Here is a 17,928-nt window from a genome sequence, read left to right as displayed (position 1 = left end):
GTTCTTTTGTACAGCTGCTCTGTCTTCTTGTGTATATACATATGCTATTTCAGTTTATAATCTCCATGGCTGCATGAACCTTTCTGGTCTCCTGAGTTTCCATTTGAATTGTGTGACAGCTGAGTAGGATCTGTTTACTCTGAACTGTTTCGGGTCACTCCTCTGCTTTATTCTCTGTTCCTCTCTGTCTGGAGCTTTTGTAATTCTGGTTATCTTGTGATGTGGATTTTTGATTTTTTTTTTAATCTATTTTTTTCTTTTGCTTTCTCTAGTGTAAACATTTTTATGTTCTGATATTTACATTGTGACACTGGTAGCTGTCACAGCAAAAAGTAAAAATACTCCAGTATTGACCTTGGCTCTCTCTGTAAGAATAAGGGCATCTGCAGGATTTGATTGCTCTTTGTGTTTTTTCAACAAAATTAGTGCTTTAATTGACTGTCTGATAAACCCACTTCAAGAACAGATGGAAGAGTGGAAGAAAGTGGCCAATCAGCTGGATAAAGACCATGCAAAAGGTAGTTACAGAGGAAGAATTCTTTAATAGGAGTAAGATTGTAATATCAGTTTTGCTTCCTCTTTTCATGTTTGTACTGGAGAACTGAATGACATGCTTAAATATGTATAGCAGTTTTTCTCTTCTGAAACACTCCTCTCCCAAAGTGCCTAACAAAAATTTAACCCTTGCTGTATGCATTTTGAAGGTTTAGTTTGCTGGACCCCGGGGGTGGGTTGTTTTCCTAGACTGATAAGCAGTAATTGGGTTTTACTCTGTTAGCCCACTCTCCCTGTATGAGCTGAGGATTGGAGATGCCACATGTATCCCTGCAAAGCCCTGGGGTGTTGTTAAAAGCAGCTTGTAAGATCATGTTATGCCTCAGCCAGAGCATCCCCAGAGAGTGCGCAGCCCTGTAGAGCACTGAGCATTGTTATTTTGTACCTGATGCCATACAGAGAGTGCTCCTGTGGAGCAGGAGAGCTCTGCTGTGGGACATGGGGTGCCCTGGGCTGCAGGGCTGATGATGGCTCCAGAGGCTTTCCAGGGGGACTGAGCTGCAGGCAGCCAAGTCTTGCACAGCAAGCACACGTTGGTAGATGCCTTTGTACTGGGAATGCTGGCCCTCTAACACAGGTGCTGAAAGCAGGTTGCAGTTCACCACTGACTGACCCTTGAAAATTTTAGACTTTTGTTATGTCTGAAAGAAGCAGCAGCACCATGAAAACTGATAGGAGGGAGTGGGCTTGACCTCCAAAAGAGGATTTCCTTATGGGGTCAAAGAGAAGCAGTTGAATCAGCAGCTCTTGAAAAACTTCCTGCCTTGTGCTGCAGAGTGCTAAGCATGTAGTGAGCAGGAGAGAGGAATTACATGGGGTCATTGCCAGAAGGGGTGACCCAGGCCAAAGTGGCAGTGAGATTTAGAGTTTAGTGGGCAGACTTGGGTGTTGGGAGTGCATCTGGCCTCAGTACAGTTCTTGTGCCTGCCATGAATCTGCTTCTGTTTTTCCATCTACAGAAGAGTACTAACACTGATCTCCTTTGTTAAAGTGTACGTGTACATGTATATACATGCATACGTGCCTTGTATCTTCTTTTTTTTTTTAAGTATCAGTTTTCATATGTGGTACCTTTAGTGTTCCTGCACTAGAGGTTGAATATTTTGTTCTGGGATTTTAATCCTCCTGGAACGTACAGCTCATCTGAAAATGAGGACAAGTGCAGTATGCTCCACTTCATCAGAAGGAGCTGGCAATGTGACCCTTCCTTGGGCAGAGTTTTAGCAACCTCTTCCTCTGCCTGACTCTCATGCTGGAGAGGGATCACAGGATATTCTCTGCCTTGCCATTTCTGGATTGCTGTTTTTTGCACACAGATGTTTCGAGAAACCTGTCATCTCTGTTTTCCATTCCTGAGAGTGGATGAAATGAAAAGCACTCTAATTTTGTACTGTGTTCTCAGTTGTTATTTCTGTAAAGGCTTTGTTTATTTGCAAAAGATTTTGGTATGTGAATGTGCTCACACCCTAACATGTTACATTTAGCCAAATGTATAGGCTTTACAAAATGTGAGTTCTAAGCTGCTTTGTTTAATGGTAGCTGTTCTCAAAAAGTTTGTAGTCTAATGTCTTTAAATGTAGCCTTTTCTGTGAAAAACATTCATTTTGGCATTGATTATATTGATAATAGAGATTGTGTGTGTTTTTTAGAATACAAAAAAGCCCGCCAAGAGATCAAAAAGAAGTCATCTGATACACTGAAGCTACAGAAGAAAGCAAAGAAAGGTAACTTGCTTCCTACTGTACTGTTTACAGCCTTCTGAGCTGTGCTCATTGACAGAGATTGAACAGTGATGGAACTTTTTACTGTAATAATCCTGCCCCTCTAATGTATTCCTGGTACCTACTTGGGTACCAGGATACAATTACTGTGTGTCATTTAAATCATGTTCTGAAGCTGCTGTCTAATGTTCTTATACAAAAGCCTTAAAACTGTTTATGCAAAGTCAATCATGTTTTAAAATAGATCCCTTACTGCTAACTTTTTCTTTTTAGGAACACTGACACCCTTAACATGACTTGTGCAGATACCTGTAAAATTTTCTAGACTCTTTTGGAATCATATAAAAAAAGCCATTATGTAAATGTTCCCTAACTATTAATGTTTCTCGCTGTTCTTCCTTTCTGGCACTTTTCCTCTTTTTTCTTTTTTTTTTTTTAGCAGCCTGTAATCTCCTAAACCTTACTTTATTGATCAGACTGAGACAGTGGCATGGGTTGTTTTTGGGGGGGGAAGGGCTCTTGGCAGTCACAGAAAACTAAAGATGAGTGAGAAGAAAAAGGGAATTTTCCTGAAAGACAGTTTGTCTTTTTAGCAGCTGTATCTCATGTTGCTCTCCCACCTTCACCTTGTCATAGGGGTTTCATCACTGTTTTGATGGAAACATGCAGCACTGCTAGCTGCAGCACTGCCATCACTAAGGGTTTTACTTGGCCAAGTGCAAACCCCACCAGGCTTTGGAACAATACAGGGAGCTTGTACAGAAGACTTCCTGGTTCCCTTTCCTGGTTCCCTTTCCTGTCCTCTGCTGGGCTCTTCCCAGCTGGGTCAGAAGTGTGCTTTGAGCAGCTCTCAGTCTGCAGGTTGAAACTTGTCCTTCCCCTCCTGCCGAAAAACTGAAGCCAGGGACAAGTAAAATAAATGCAGGGGGTGGGGAGTTTCTTGAAATTTTGAAATTGTGTGTTACCCAGAACAGGTAAGCTGTCTCTAGCTGTCCTTCCATATAGGTGAATCAATAATCACACTGGTGGAAAGCCAGGTGACTGGAAAACTGCTCTTGAATGTTAGCTGATTTTAGATAAGAGATGAGGAAAGGAGAGATGAAAGCCACCAAGAGGGAGCTTAGCTCAGTAGGTTCTGTGTGTCTGTCAGTTAGTTCAGTGTCCTAAATCAGATGGTGACTGTTACCATTTGAGATAAGACTTTTTGTGATAAGATTTATTTTTTGGATAATGTGTAAACATGTTTCTCATTTTGTGTGATGAAATGTCTGATTGCAGACCAACAGCTTTATAGAGTTTGTGGTATTCCTTCCATGTCTTCTCCTGTCTCTCCCCTATCTTTTCTAGTCTTATTTCTTCTTGTCTTTGTGTGATAGAAACAACCCATCAGTGCATGGTAGGTAAGCACTGACAAAAACATAAAAGCATGGAATCGTTTGGGTGGATGTCTGGGATCTGGGAGGAGGGAGCCACTTTTTGAATCTGTTTCTATGGATTGACAGCTGTCTGGCTCCATCTCCCCTTTATCCTGCTTCTGAGTGTTCAATAAATCATCCTGCAATATTGAAGGAGGAGACATCATCTTCTGTGAAGTGTGAAGAGGAAAGAGAAGTACTTAAAAGCTGCTGGAAAAAAACCCCACTGTTCTCATGCTGCAGATGCTACCTGCATCTGTTAGCAGTGGTTAAAGCAAGCAGGCTTGGTCCTTGGATTTTCTGCTTTCATATCCCCCTCCTCAAATGTGAGCCAAGTCTCATGATGAGAGTCAGGAAACTGGTGTTTTGTGCTCATTCAGGATTGAACATCTTTTAGTGAGGAGTGGAACAGGCCTCATTTTGCCATTGTAGCAGCCATGATGTGATTGAAATTTTGTTTTCTTTTTTTTAATCCAATTCTCTTGCTTAATTTTGCCGTTATGATGTTCTTTTGGAGATGTGGTGAAGGGTGCTGTATTTCTGTGCTGTCCCTCTGGGAGCTGCTGTCAGACTCATGGTGTTTGCTCCAGAGCACAAAACCACAGGGAGTCAGGGGATGTTTGAGTGCATGGGGCAGGTGGAAGAGCTGAGGGCTCACAGGCAGCCAGTACAGGGAAAAGCAGGAGCTGCAATATTTCTGAGGAGCTGAGAGTTGTTCTCATGGCCCCTGGGGAGAGGAGGCCTTGGCTCCTAAGGCTGTGAATATGAATACCCAAAGCTGTTGGCCTCAGCAGGAGTAGAGAGGGGATGGGAGGAAGTTCTCTCTGCCTTCCTGCAAGTTATCAACAACGCTTAAGTTAGAAGAAAAAAACAGGAGTAGATGCCTTTTCTCCTCTTTGTTGTTTTGGTCCCTATCTTGAAGAAATAAAGCTTTGGTCTGAGTGCAGTGTCAAATGTTGTTGTGAAAATGTTTTTGTATGTACCATCTTGACAGACCTGTTCAGTGTCCTGTGTGGTGAAGTATGTTGCTCTTGCATCTACCAAGGGATAAAAAAAATCAAGAAGGGGTTTATTTTGTAACATGATAAAGCTGCAGAAGTGATTCTGCTTTAGGACACAAATGTGATTTGAACTATGGAAAAACTGTGCTGGAGGCATGAATGTCTTCCCATGTCTTCAACTCTCCTGTTTCTCTGTTTTACAGACTTTTTGTTCTGTTCTTCCTCAATCAGGACCTGTCCCTTTGATTTTCTGTAAAGTTACTGACTCACCTATGGGAAATCTAAAACAGGCAATTCATTCCCTTCCTAGCACTTGTAAGAATACTTTTGAATTAACTTTATGATCACCTGTGGGCAAGCAGGATGTGTGCTGAATTCTGGATTTGCTTCAACACCGTGCATGCTACTGTAAAGGTCCTTCAAGCTTATTCTGCTGTTTCCCATCTGACCTTATGGGAAAGTGTTTTCCTTCTGCTTTGGGCAGCTCCATGTGGAGGAGCTCACATAAAAGCCTCTCCTTTCCTCGTTCCCATCCTGGCAGTGGTGGCCCCCAGCCCTGATGTGTCAGGCTGCAGGGCTCTGTCACAGCTGATGCTGCACAGCAGCTCCCTTGCTCCTTCTCTGCATCCCAAGGACGTTCAGGAAGGAGGATCATGGGCTGTGGGGCTTGTCCTGGTGGGAGTGCTGCAGGTTGGGTTCCCTGCCTTAGCTCTGGGGGTTGAATCCACAGGGGTTTGCCTGTTCCATGGCTTCTGTGGGGTCTCTTTGTTCCTGTTCCACATGGCCAAGGTCAGAGTTCAGGCTGGGCGTTTAAGATCACGTGTTAGAAATTATGTTTGCAGAGTAAGTGTGTTCATTGCAATAAGGGTGTTTCCAAAGCTTGAAGTGATGGGGAAAACACTAAGCTTTCCAAAGAAAACAAAAGGAAGTCCAGGGTCCTTTCTGGAAGTTTGTTAGGTTATTTTTAGTAAAGTGACACAACTGTGAAATGAAAGTCTTGCATTTCAAAAGACCTCACAGAGAAAATTTTCACCCTATTTGTTGTCTTTAACTATTAAAAAAAATCCACATGAAGCTAAATCTATGTAGTCTTAAATAGGATGCTGGTGCACCTCCCAGATCCATGCAGTCCCTGAGGGTTTCATGGGGATCTTCAAGGTTCTTCTTCAAGGCCTCCTTGCACCCTTGTTCCCATGGGGAACAGGCCCCTAGGGCTTGTTGCCCACCCCAGCATTGACACTTAGCTCCTGAACAGATGCAGTTGTGTAGTGCATAGAATTGCAGACATCTCCTAAATTGCTCTTGTTTTCAGACAAACATTGGCCACCAGAAGTCAGCCCAGCTAACCTGAGTCAGCAGAATAATTATGCATATACTTAAAATAAATTCCATATTTAGGTTTCTGCTGATTCAGGGCCTCATAAGTGGATCCATAGCTGCTAGAAGCTATTGATGCTATATCAGATCAGGAGAGAGGCAGCAGCTGTGGCTCTGCATGTAACCATTTGGGAAGGTTAACAAAATGCATTATTCTTGAAGAAAAAATGATCAAGTGATCAAATTAAAATATATCTGAATGCATGTGTAAAATCTGGAGTGCATGTTGGGTGTATTTTCTGTATTTCAGCTTGGCTATTAATGAATAAATAAACAGGTTCCCCTCCTACCTATAACATGACTGGTTGGTTTCATTTTCAGGTTCTTCACGTGACACTGAGCTTTGAGGAAAATGTTTAAATCCAAGTGGATATGTAAGAAGTTGTTGGATGTAACACTCCCCATAATATAACACATATTAAGAAGAAAACTGAGTTTTATCTGTTAGACACCTAGAAGTTTCTGCAGAATTCCCTTAACATTCAGTACAACATTTCTTCTTGTGTTCCCATCAATGCTGAGTATCCAAACTGGCAGTCTCTCCTTTTGAGTAAGCAGCAGTTTTGGAAAGTATTCGTGATTCTATTGAAATTCAGAGAATAGGACATGATTTTTAATTTACTGTAGAACATGATTATTAATTTACTGTAATACTGCCAAAAATGCTTTTTCTTCCTCTTCCTGGTTAGCAAAGATGACATCTTTGTGTTTCAGAGCCTTTTTAGGATTTTTTTCCCTCTGGTCTTTGTAATATTGTTAGATTGCTCTCAAGGATGGTTGTGCAAAGCCCATGACTCTAAGCTAAAAAGCATAAAGCTCTTCAATGCAATTATAAGTGAAGAATGTCTCATTCTTACAGCAAGTGCTGACCTTCTCATTCAAGTACTTTGCACTCTTTCTGTACATGGCACTTGCCCCATCTGGAGTGGCAGCCTGGAGAGGGAGAATCCCTGGCCAGAGCCTTCCTCCCCAGGAGGGAGCCTCATTCCTCTAACTTGATCAAGTGTGGCACCATGACTGAAGTGAGAGCCAAAACTCTGTGGAGTCAATAAGATGCAGCTCAGAAGGAGAGAAGCTAATGAGAAAATTATCCTTATCTTTTGCAGGAAAAAATCCTGTGTGAATGAGGCCATGGTGCCTGCAGGGCTTTTTGGTGTGTTTTGTTTTTTTAGGGTTTTTTTCCCTGCAAGCTTATAATGTGAACTCTCCTTTGCAAAAATGCAGTGAAGACATGTTGCTAAATCAGTGACTGAAGACATTTCTTCAATTTACTTTCGTTCCTTGAGTTTTGAAGGCCTCTTGATAGTTCCCCTCTTTTTGACAGCAAGCCAGTTTTATTGCAAAATTTTATTATATAAAGTTTTTAAATTAAAATACGCATATCATAGCTAATCTTTTTGATGTTCTTCCACATTGCATCAGCAATTAGGTTTTCATTTAATTAACAATCTGTTAATGTAATTGCAGTAGAGAACATCAAAAAGTGCTGTGGTTTACTCACACAGCACCAGTCTAGAGTTCTGCAGGTTTGAGTTCCCTCTTCCCTGGTAAGGAATGATTTGTGCCACTTGACCAGGGTCTGGTTATCTGTGTTGTGCACTTTCTCTGAAGCACAGGTTTACATCTTCTCACTGAGGAGTCTAAACTGGTTTAAGTCTCATTAAATAAAACTGTATGGTAAATAACCAGGGGTTTCATTTGCAACAGCTCTGCAGGATGCAAAACTAATGCGTTTGTCTTTATCAGCAATGGAAGAATTCAAAATCCTCTAGTCCAAACTGCTCACTCTCTTGTCTTGGCGCTGATGATAATGTCTAAATTCTAGGAATGCTGGAATACCAGTTTGACTTTTTTTATTTTCCTTTCTGTGTCAATTTTGTGTCCTGCAATTTCTCACCATGCGCACCTGCCTGCCAGCTGAGGCTCTAGGTAAGTCTGTGCCATGCTGTGACCCTGGTGGCTGGTTTATTGTAGCCCTTGCTGTGGCCTCTTTATGGTGTCTGGTCTCCACTAACTGCCTAGACTTTAATTTCTAATGCAACTAAAATATTGCCTAATCTTGATGAACAAACCATCTTTTGATTTATTTTCTTTTGGCATCTAATTGGAACGCTGTAAAAGAAGAAAACCAGTGTTGTGGATAAACCTCTGGTTTATTTTAGAAAGGGATAACATGTTCAGATAAATCTTGTCACAGCTGGGAGAGAAGTTAAATGGAATAGACATGTCATCAAGGTGATGTTCAAATAATTGAGTATCTTATTGTTAATATGACTTTTAAAGTCTAGAGCCTGAAGTCCTTAATGTTGGTCTTTGTAACCTGTGATCCAAATTCCCTTTTTTATGAAAATTGCATGCATCTTTCTTACCTGATAGATAAGGAATCACTCTATTTACTTCATGCTGGGGAAAGGGTTGGAATTCAACATCACAGTTGTCTCCTGTTGCCTGATCACATCTCAAGTATGTTTAAATTGGGATGCTGTTTCAGCTATTTTGCAAATTTAAAGTAGCTGCCTTGGGATCCCGTTGTGAATGAAGCATGGTGTTTCTGAATCTGAGCAAAGGACTCATAGCTGCACTTATAAATGTAGTGATGGAGGTGTTGCCTTTGGGAGAAGCCTGAATTGATTAAATCAGCAAGCTCTCAAACAAGGTGTCTCCACTGGGCTCCTGGAGCTGGGCCTTATTGAGGCTGCTGCTTGTCCCCATTTTTTGAAACCACATATTGTGGTTTTCCTGGTTTGTAATTCAATCTAGAAATGCCATTTGGCAACTTGTAGCTTTTCTGTTAAGGCAGAACTTGGCACTTTTGAACATGAGCAGCTGACTCAGATCTCCAGTAGCCAAAGGAAAGACTCGGATTTGGTTTCTGAAGGAGTCTGAGGTTCATCCCAGTTATGAGGTTTATGGTGGCAGAGTTCTTCTGTTCTCAGCACAGATCCATATTAGTTCATTTGTTTGGTTTACTGTGCAGAACTTAAAGGAGGTTGTTCATTCTGGCAGCTGGAGCAGGTGTGCTCTTGTAAAGAGGATGGTTTGGGAATGACTGCCATGGAGCCTACTTTGATTGTACAAGTAGAGGTGTACTCAGCATTGTCTCATGTAAATTCTGCCACTCTGTCAAGTGTCCAGTATTGAATATTCAAGTTCTGTGCAGATGCTTTAAAAAGTGTCTTTCTGTGAGGACATGGAAAACAGTAATTTCACCAATATTTGCTGCATTGCATTGTCAATAACAGCAGTAACTTTAGCAGTCCAACTTGCACAGAGAGAATTTAAAAATTATTTGGTGTTGCTGAGAGTTTTGCTAGTATGTCCTATAAAATATAGGCATGAAATTGGGTTGAAAATTGGATTTGCCTTTTCCTTTTTCCCTAATATTTTTCCTTCATCAAAGTTTTTTGAACAATAGTTATTTAAGAAATTGCATGAGGCTTTTAGCCAGGATTCACACAAAACACTGTAAAATGCAAGTTCTGTTGCATGTTGGTCCTTTAAAGCCCTTGCATGTCACAGTAATGATGTAAAGCACCTGCTGTGAGGATGACATTGAGACTGTCCTTGAAGAAGCAGCAGATCCGTGTTAATTTTGATGAGCAATTCAGCTCCCTGCACTTGATGAGCTGTCACTTGCCTGTGTCCAGGTGCCGGTCACCAGGCTGTTGGAGCATGGTGTTGTTGGGGAATTCAGTCCACAACTTCTGGTCTTGCATTTGTGCTCCTCTCTGCATCACCAGAGCTCCTCTTTGAGAGAGGCTGGATTTGAATTCCTCCTCAGTGTTCAGGTTGTTGACTTGTTCTTCTGGGTGCAGCTGGACACGCTCTGCAGAGCCATCCCTACCTCCTGTTCATGTCAGGCTGGTTCAGACCAGTGACCTGTGACTACACTGGATGCTTTTGACCATTGCTGTTGCTGATTGCTGTGGTGGGTCACTCAAACCTGCCTGCAGCTGGGGTAGGAGTGTCCTTCTAGGTGCACTTCCACAGCTACTGCATGATAAGACTCTTCTGGAACTATCTTATGTCATTGTGGTAGTTGTGTTGGTTTGGAAGTGTTTTGGAATGCATAACCTAAAGGCCAGAGAATGTGGGCTGGAGGGAATAATCACTTGCTGATATTCTTCATGAAAGTGTGTCTTGTGACCACTGCAATCAAAAATACTGCTTTGGCCATTAACCTTCTCCTTGTTGTTCAAGGGGGAAAAAAACTGCATTGCTCTCCAGTGGTCAATATTTCCTTCTGAGATAAGTAGCAGATTTAAATCAGTGAGGACCCAGGGAGTCTGAGGAGCAGAGGTGGTCAGCAGTTGGCCCTCACACCTTTGCTGTTCTCTGGGTGTAGGAGTGCTGCTGTGGGGATGTGCTCTGCTCTGCTTAGCGAAGGAAACTGCTTCAATTAGGCAGAGATCTCATCCCTCAGATTTCCTGAGCTGAGTGCAGCTGGCGATTCAGGGAGTGGGAAGAGCCATGCCTGCTTTCAGAAGACTTGCTAGATTGATGTCTGCATTGTGGAGCTTTCAAAGGATGTTGATAAAGCTTTCCTCCTCCTAAAAGATGATTTAGGAGAAGTCACCAGGAGAGAGCTGTATTCATCTGTAAACATCTGACTTCAGAGCTTCATCTAAATGATTCACCTAAGCTTGTTTCCTGCTCTGAATTGTACCTGAGACAGCTTCTGTGTTTTCATAGACTGTCCAAATGCCCCTGAGCATAAAAACGGGTCTGTGAAAATACTGGTGAGAAGCTGTGTGTCTGTTACTGTACTGACTCACTGGAAGAAATAAAATGGAAATTTTGTAGAGGTACAGAGGAAGTTGGAGAGTCGTGCAGTTTTACACATGCTTTGACCAAAGAGTTAAAATACCAGCATTATCATGAACATATGAACATTATCCTCATAACTTTGTTGAATTGAGTGAATTACACAGGTGCAAATGGAGTTTATTCTTGCCCCAGGTTTAGGCTGCTCTTGTTTATCTGGTCCAAGATGTCCCACTCTAAGGTCCACAGAAAGTACCAAAGTTCACTGTAATTGAACCCACTTTGTCAATGATGTCCAGTTGCTTTTTAAGTGTGTGTGTTCTCACTGCATAGGTAAATGCATTTAAAGAGGATTTACTGCATTATGTGCATGATTGTGGTGGAGCAGCTGAATGTTTATAGCAGTTCTGCAGAGCCAAACTAATGAGTGTTTCATTTAGTTTGCAGCTAATGTATTTTGCACTTGGTACATCCATGGTAGTGAGCCAGTGTCTAGGCTTCAACAACAGGTAGTTTTTTTACCCACTGTAATTCCAGGCAGCACTCAGGACCTGACCAATGATGCAAGTTTCTGTTTCCTAAAGAATTTGAAAGAACATCTCCAGAGAAGTAGGAAATGTTTAACCACTGCATCTGATGGCAGAGCATGGGGAGGGCCTGAAATGTACAGAGTGGTCTTGAAGCAGAAGGCCCAGTTTGTCTCCTGAGGGTGACAGAGAAAAAGGCACAGGACCTTCAGGGAGGTACCCAAAGCTCTGCTGTAACTTATTTCTGGTAGATGCTGATTTTGATGGAGGAAGCAGAGGCCCTTCAGACTGTGTTCTTCTTAAAGTTTATTTACTTCCAAGTTAAGTAAGTTTTATGACCACATTAGAGCAGCCAGACTGATCTGCAGGATCAGACACTGCTGGAAGTTTGGTACTAGGTGCCCTTGGCAGTGGCCGTGTCCATGTTGCACTGCATGTGATTCTTCCAGGATCCATTGCACAGCTCTGCATGTGGGTGTCAGTGCATTTTACCTGGACTATGTCTAACTCTGCAGAGATTTTGATATATCCAGCCTGTGATTCCACTAAGCCAGTGTGATTCTCTTTGCTTCCATCGCTGCTCCCTTTTCCTGCAGCTCTGGCTGTGTATCAGTGCAGGGAGGCTGATGGCTTTGCCTTGCTCTGGAGTATTAAGGAAATACATATGTAAGGCAAAGGTTTTTCCTTTTTAAGCCTGACATTGAGTCATCTGCATTGTGTACTACATACATAAAGAGACCTTTTTCCTCTTGCTCTTAGCTTTAAATCCTCTGTGCAGAAAGGTTATCATCCAAATAATTGATTTTGGGTAGCTGCTTGTAACTCACCCACGATTTTTTCAGTGTTATCTTCTGAGTAGTTAAATTGCATGTGATGGCATTTCTGGGAGATTTGCAACAAATTTATACAACTGAGGTCCTTTAAAATATTTAGGGGTGTAAGCTGCATGAAAACATCTTGCAACTGCAACATTATTGGTTATAGTATATCTAAGCATCAGCTCTTAATTCCTAGAGGAATATTTTTTTGGCATGATGCAGCGTAAGCAGTCAGCACAGAATAAGGTACTGAGTTGTCACAGGAAGTTCTTGTATTATGAGTTGACTGTAATTAACACATTGAAGCTTTTCATTGCAAAATATTGGAATTTAATTGTATCCATTGACATATTTTGGACATATATCTATATATACATATATGAAAACAATAAATATATGTAATCTATGTTGAGAAATTTTGTTTAGTTTGGGCTCTGGAATGAAGAAAATGGTTTCAACAGTTGGTTTGTGCAGAGTACTTGAACCCAGTGGTCCAACGATCAGTAACATGTCCATAGTAACATTTTGTATAGGAGATTGATTCATTCATTTAGTGGCTCCACAAAATTCTCATTAGGACCTTGTTAGGCAGAAATGCAAGAGGGCAGAGGAGTACACCTGGGCTAGTGATTTGTACTCTCCCAGTTAGTAAGATGTTGGTTTTCAGCAAGGATGATGTGAAGAGTTTCTACGGCTAATGCTCTGATAAAGTCCTTATTTAAAATGCTGTCTTTGGCTTGTTGAAACCTTTTGAATTGAGCTGGATTTCTGTTCTGTGCAAGAGGGGAAAAAAATAAGTGCTTTGAAGTGCTTGATTTAATTGAGGGGGGAAACATCCTTACTGATTTGAATTAAGGGAAAATGCTGCTTGAGACTCAAATTGCAAAAGCACAATCCGGCAGCAGTGCTGGCTGAAAATAATGTCATCTTCTCTGGAGAGGCACAGTTTTGACAATATGTGCTCTTGATTGTTTCCTGCATACAGGACGGGGTGACATTCAGCCTCAGCTGGATAGTGCTTTACAAGATGTCAATGATAAGTACCTGCTGCTTGAAGAAACCGAGAAGCAAGCTGTCAGGAAAGCTCTGATCGAGGAGCGCGGTCGATTCTGCGCTTTCATCTCCATGCTGCGCCCTGTGATCGTAAGCGCTCTTCGTTTTCACTCAGTACAATGCACAGATTAGATAAGTGGCCAGAAGCCTCTGAAGAGAGTATCTCATTGTGTCTTAGGAATTAATTTCTAGAGCCAAAATACAGCCTGTATCTCTCTCTGTCTAGCAAGTGGTGAGAGTTGGGGCCTTTCTTGTAGGCACTTGGAGTAATTCACCAATGGAAAACACTGAACACCTTCAAGGTGACTGATGTGTAAACAAAGACTGAAGTCAGTTTGTGTTCTTTCTGCATTCCAGCCTGAGACATTGCAAATGCAGTTTTTTCCACTGCTTTCCTTCTTAACATCACATTTTAATATAAATCCTCCTTATCCTACTCCAGTGCTAGGACTGATAAATGTTTCAAGACCTCCCCTGGGTATATAATGACATTATCTGACAAATTGCAGGCTGCTTCCATGCAGTTTTCTGATAGCTCCTTTTCTTCTACATGACAGTTTTTTAGTTCATTGGAAAGGTTTGGGTAAATTTTCATCATCTCAGGTAGTCTGAAGCCTGACAAAGAATTATTCATGACTTTGTGCAAGTGAGGTGCATTTCTGAAGGGTCACCAACCTACTGGGAAAATGTTCCCAGTGCTTGTTTACAAAGAGCATCAGTCTCAACAGAAAACCATTGTTAGAGAATTAGAAAAGTCATGGCTGAGTCAGGAGGAGGTGAATTCCAGACTGAGAGGACCTGGAATAAATGGTAGCTGAGGAATTACTGTGGTAGTTTACAGTGTGGGAATCATCATCTGAGTTAGCTGTCAAAGTAATTTCAGCCAGAATCAATCATAGATGTATTAATGCTCTGTATTTCTATAATGCCTTTAACTTAACTATCAAAAACTATGAGTTTAACCCCTGTTTACACTCAAGCTTAAAATTGTTAGGACACATTAATGAGTGTACTTAGAACAGTTAGGTAATTGTCAAGTGCAGCAAAACTGACACTCTCTCTAAAGATCACAAAAAGAAGGCTGAGACTTATTTATCTTGTTGATGAGATAAAAAATTTCTGGGGTTTGGAATTTACAGCAATCTTAAAGTAGTTACAAAACTCTAAATTAATATTTTCTACCTTTCATAGTTACTTAATGTAGAAAGAAAATACAGCTCCACTGGGCATCCCCACAATCATCAGCAAAATAATAAAGGTCATATATTGTGTTACAGGTGTGATTTTTAAAACCAAGGCTGTGGTTATCCTGGCTTGCTTTTCTTTTCAGGAAGAAGAAATATCAATGCTAGGAGAAATAACCCATTTGCAAACCATATCAGATGACCTGAAAAGTCTCACCATGGATCCACACAAATTGCCATCCTCGAGTGAACAGGTTAGATCTTGTTACCTGAAAAACATTTTATTTGTGGCTTGCATCACTTTTGTGTTGTGAGGAATATTGACTACTAGTGTTTAGTGGTTTAATGTGATGTTTTGTAGAAGCTTTTCAGCAGCAAGGTCATTTTTAACATGAGGAATTTAGAAAAAAAAACCAATCTTGTGAAAATTTGTTTTCAGGGGCTGAGTGCCCCTAAAGTATTTGGTGAGAACAGAGTGAAGTGGTAGCAGTAACACTTTGAGGGGTATGAAGATGCCCAATTTCTGTGGAGAGTGTTTGAGAAATGAGTGTCATCTCCTTGCCCTACCTTTGAGCATCCTGTGTTTTTGTAGTCACAAAGTTGCTGGGGTTGTGTAGCTTGGTGGAGTCTAACATTTGAGCATTTTTCCATGCTGTCTTAAAATGCATAGGAAAATGTGTGTCATTAAATGAATCCATATAGGACATTTGTCTGCAGCCCTGCTGTGTGAACTCAGTTTTTTTGTCATACTTTATAATCACCTTATCACTGACATAGAAGTGTAAAGCTGTGTTGTGGTTGAATACTGAATCTTCAGTTAATTGTTTAAAATGTTTAAGTACTTCAGCTCAAAGGCTGTAATAATTTTTAAGTCAAAACAAACAAAAGAAACAAAACCCGGAAAAGCTTCCTTAATGCAAAAAATAAATCTCCAATTTACTTCCTAAAAGTTTTTTTTCCATTCAGATCTGAACTTTCTTTCTGTGGTGGCAGCCTTAGTGTTGAAGTATGCTGATATACCAGGAAAGCCAAGGATGAAACTGACTCACCTGTGTGATACAGCATAATTTTGGAAAAGAACTGAGACTCAATTGGCACTGAAAGTTTGTGGCAGCTATGAATGCTGTATGACAAGCAGATGCTTTCTTTTAATAGGGTGAATTTTTTTCCACATCCTTGATGCTATTGATTATCTTTCATCAGGTAATTTTAGATTTGAAAGGTTCTGATTACAGCTGGTCTTACCAGACTCCTCCATCCTCTCCCAGTACTACAATGTCCAGAAAATCTAGTGTTTGCAGGTAAGTCAATTGGTAATACTTATTTTTAACCTGTTTGGGGACAGAAGGAAGCAAGTTCAGACTGTGAAATGGATTTGTATACATTCTTAAATCTTAAATAGCAAGTCTTAGTACAACAGTACCTCATGGTCTTTACTCATTTCAGTATGTGCTGGGGATATTAAAAAGGATGGGCAGGACTGAACAACTTTTGAATTCAACACAACTTGGAGATACTTTCGATTCAGTTCTCTTGAATCCATTTTGGATCAAAGAGCAGATTGTACTGATCTAAACTCTTGAGATTGTCCATTCATAATTTCCTTTTCTGTTTTTCATGTGATGACTTTTTAGATTATTCTAAGTAGCTGTTACTAATCAGTAAGTTAAACTATTTGAAAAGGGGAAAAACATCCTTGACAATTGCCCTATCAATCTGGTAGATGGAAATGCTTTTTGATACAAGTTTTTTTGACTATTTAATGCTGTCTAATGCTGTCCTGAAATATGTTGAAACACTGGATTCTGTCTATGCTTTCTCTGTAAAAACTGTTTTCTCTCATAAAACAGTTTATTAGCATGTTGCCCCCATATCCTGGTGTCCACATTTACTCTTTCCTTTTACTGAAAAGGAAGATACCCTGTTGTGTATTCTGCTCAACACCTCTCTAGCTGCTCTCAAATGATTACCTTTCAGTTTGCTTTATGAGCTATGTTCTGCAGGTTCCCTGTGTATGAGCAAAGTTACCTACAGCATGTCAGAGCAAGTGAACACAACTTCTATGCACCTACTTGTCTCTGCATGCAGATATATATAAAAAAGTCAGTATTTTATATATATATATGTGAAAATGTGTATATTTAGAGCAATGAGCACAGGCTTAAAGATGCAATATCCTGAAGCTATAAAAGAAAATGGCAAAAAAAACCCCAAAAATTCATCATCTCTTCCTAATGAAATTCATCTTCTTGTATGGTAAAACCTGTATGGCACAGACTGATGTGTGTGGGTAAAACAAAGCAGAGCTCCTCTTGCTCTGCTCCCTGCTGACTTGCAGGGTGTGTGTAGGTGGTGTTGGTGCACAGGAGGTGCAGCCTCACCTGTGCATCTTTTAGAGCCATCCTCAGGCCAGGCTGCTGCCAGTGCAGCAGGGAGCTGCCATCAGATTGGTACATCCTGCTCAGCCACCCCAGCAGGAAATTCCCAAGCTCCCACATTGTGGCTGGCATGTATGGATTCTGAGGATTAAAAATCAGTCTCTTCCTTTGAAAAATCACTGTGGTTTGTTTTAATGGATAGTAATTTTGGGGTTTCATTCTCTGGTTGTCCTTGTTACTGACTAAAGCTCCATACCCAGTGGCTTGGCTTCACTCCATGTGCTGTCCTGTGTTTTATCTGGTAGGAAGCCTTCAAGTGAGCAAAACGTGTCCCAGGTACTCTGAAGTGTGGGGGGTTGGTGGTGCTTTCAGATGTCTCACACACTGTCCTGCTGGCTGTCTGCAGCAGCATGCCCAGGGGCAGACTTTTAGATGAACTCCAGTGTCTTTGGTCCCCCTGCTAGAAATCCCATTGACAATCTGGTCCAGCTGTGAGTCAGAAATAGGAGAGAACCATCAGCAGACACGTTCTGAGCAAGTGCCATGCTCAGGGAGGACATGTAGCAATTCCTTCATCCCTAACCTGAGTTTGAAGTCTGAGTGGTTAAGATTTGATCATTTGAATGACACTCAAGATAAAATGCCATTTTCTCTCTGGTCACCAGGGATACTGCAGCTGCTTATGGTTCTTCACTGATATATATGTGCATATATATATATATATATTTAATTTGTCAACATTTTTCTTTTCCGGTTTATGCTGCCTGTTGCTAGAGACATGTGGAATGTTAATTGTACTGTATATGGGTCTCTCCCCACCCCACCCTTGTGTCTTTTCCTCTCCCCTTTCCTTTCTGTGTTCCTTTTGTCTCTCACAGCAGTCTGAACAGCGTTAACAGTAGTGATTCCCGCTCCAGTGGCTCGCACTCGCACTCACCTAGTTCACACTATCGCTATCGCAGCTCCAATCTGCCTCAGCAGGCACCCATGAGGCTGTCCAGTGTGTCCTCCCATGATTCTGGATTCATGTCCCAGGATGCTTTCCAGTCCAAATCGCCATCCCCCATGCCACCAGAAGCACCTAACCAGGTACGTGCAAGCATGAGAACACAAACCTGAGTGTGAGCTGGACTCT

At 41.3% G+C, this 17,928-nt stretch overlaps 1 protein-coding gene across 15 annotated transcripts in view; it reads left to right on the top strand.

Annotated features, from left to right (window-relative positions):
• The window catches only part of MTSS1 (MTSS I-BAR domain containing 1), a 124,502-nt gene that overhangs the window by 92,160 nt on the left and 14,414 nt on the right, over window positions 1-17,928 (top strand). For 5 of the 15 annotated variants that reach the window (XM_036379083.2, XM_036379071.2, XM_036379080.2 and 2 more), the window contains exons 5-10: window positions 427-518; window positions 2,205-2,279; window positions 13,164-13,321; window positions 14,562-14,669; window positions 15,619-15,716; window positions 17,672-17,882. In XM_036379083.2, coding sequence (XP_036234976.1) covers window positions 427-518; window positions 2,205-2,279; window positions 13,164-13,321; window positions 14,562-14,669; window positions 15,619-15,716; window positions 17,672-17,882 — 742 coding nt within the window. Of the gene's footprint in view, window positions 1-426; window positions 519-2,204; window positions 2,280-7,986; window positions 7,999-13,163; window positions 13,322-14,561; window positions 14,670-15,618; window positions 15,717-17,671; window positions 17,883-17,928 lie in introns of all 15 variants that reach the window. The other 10 variants (XM_036379078.2, XM_036379068.2, XM_036379079.2 and 7 more) reach the window with 4 other exon arrangements.

The sequence above is a fragment of the Molothrus ater genome, chromosome 1, assembly GCF_012460135.2.
Source record: "Molothrus ater isolate BHLD 08-10-18 breed brown headed cowbird chromosome 1, BPBGC_Mater_1.1, whole genome shotgun sequence".
NCBI lineage: Eukaryota > Metazoa > Chordata > Aves > Passeriformes > Icteridae > Molothrus > Molothrus ater.
This window is presented reverse-complemented; position numbering and strand designations above follow the sequence as displayed.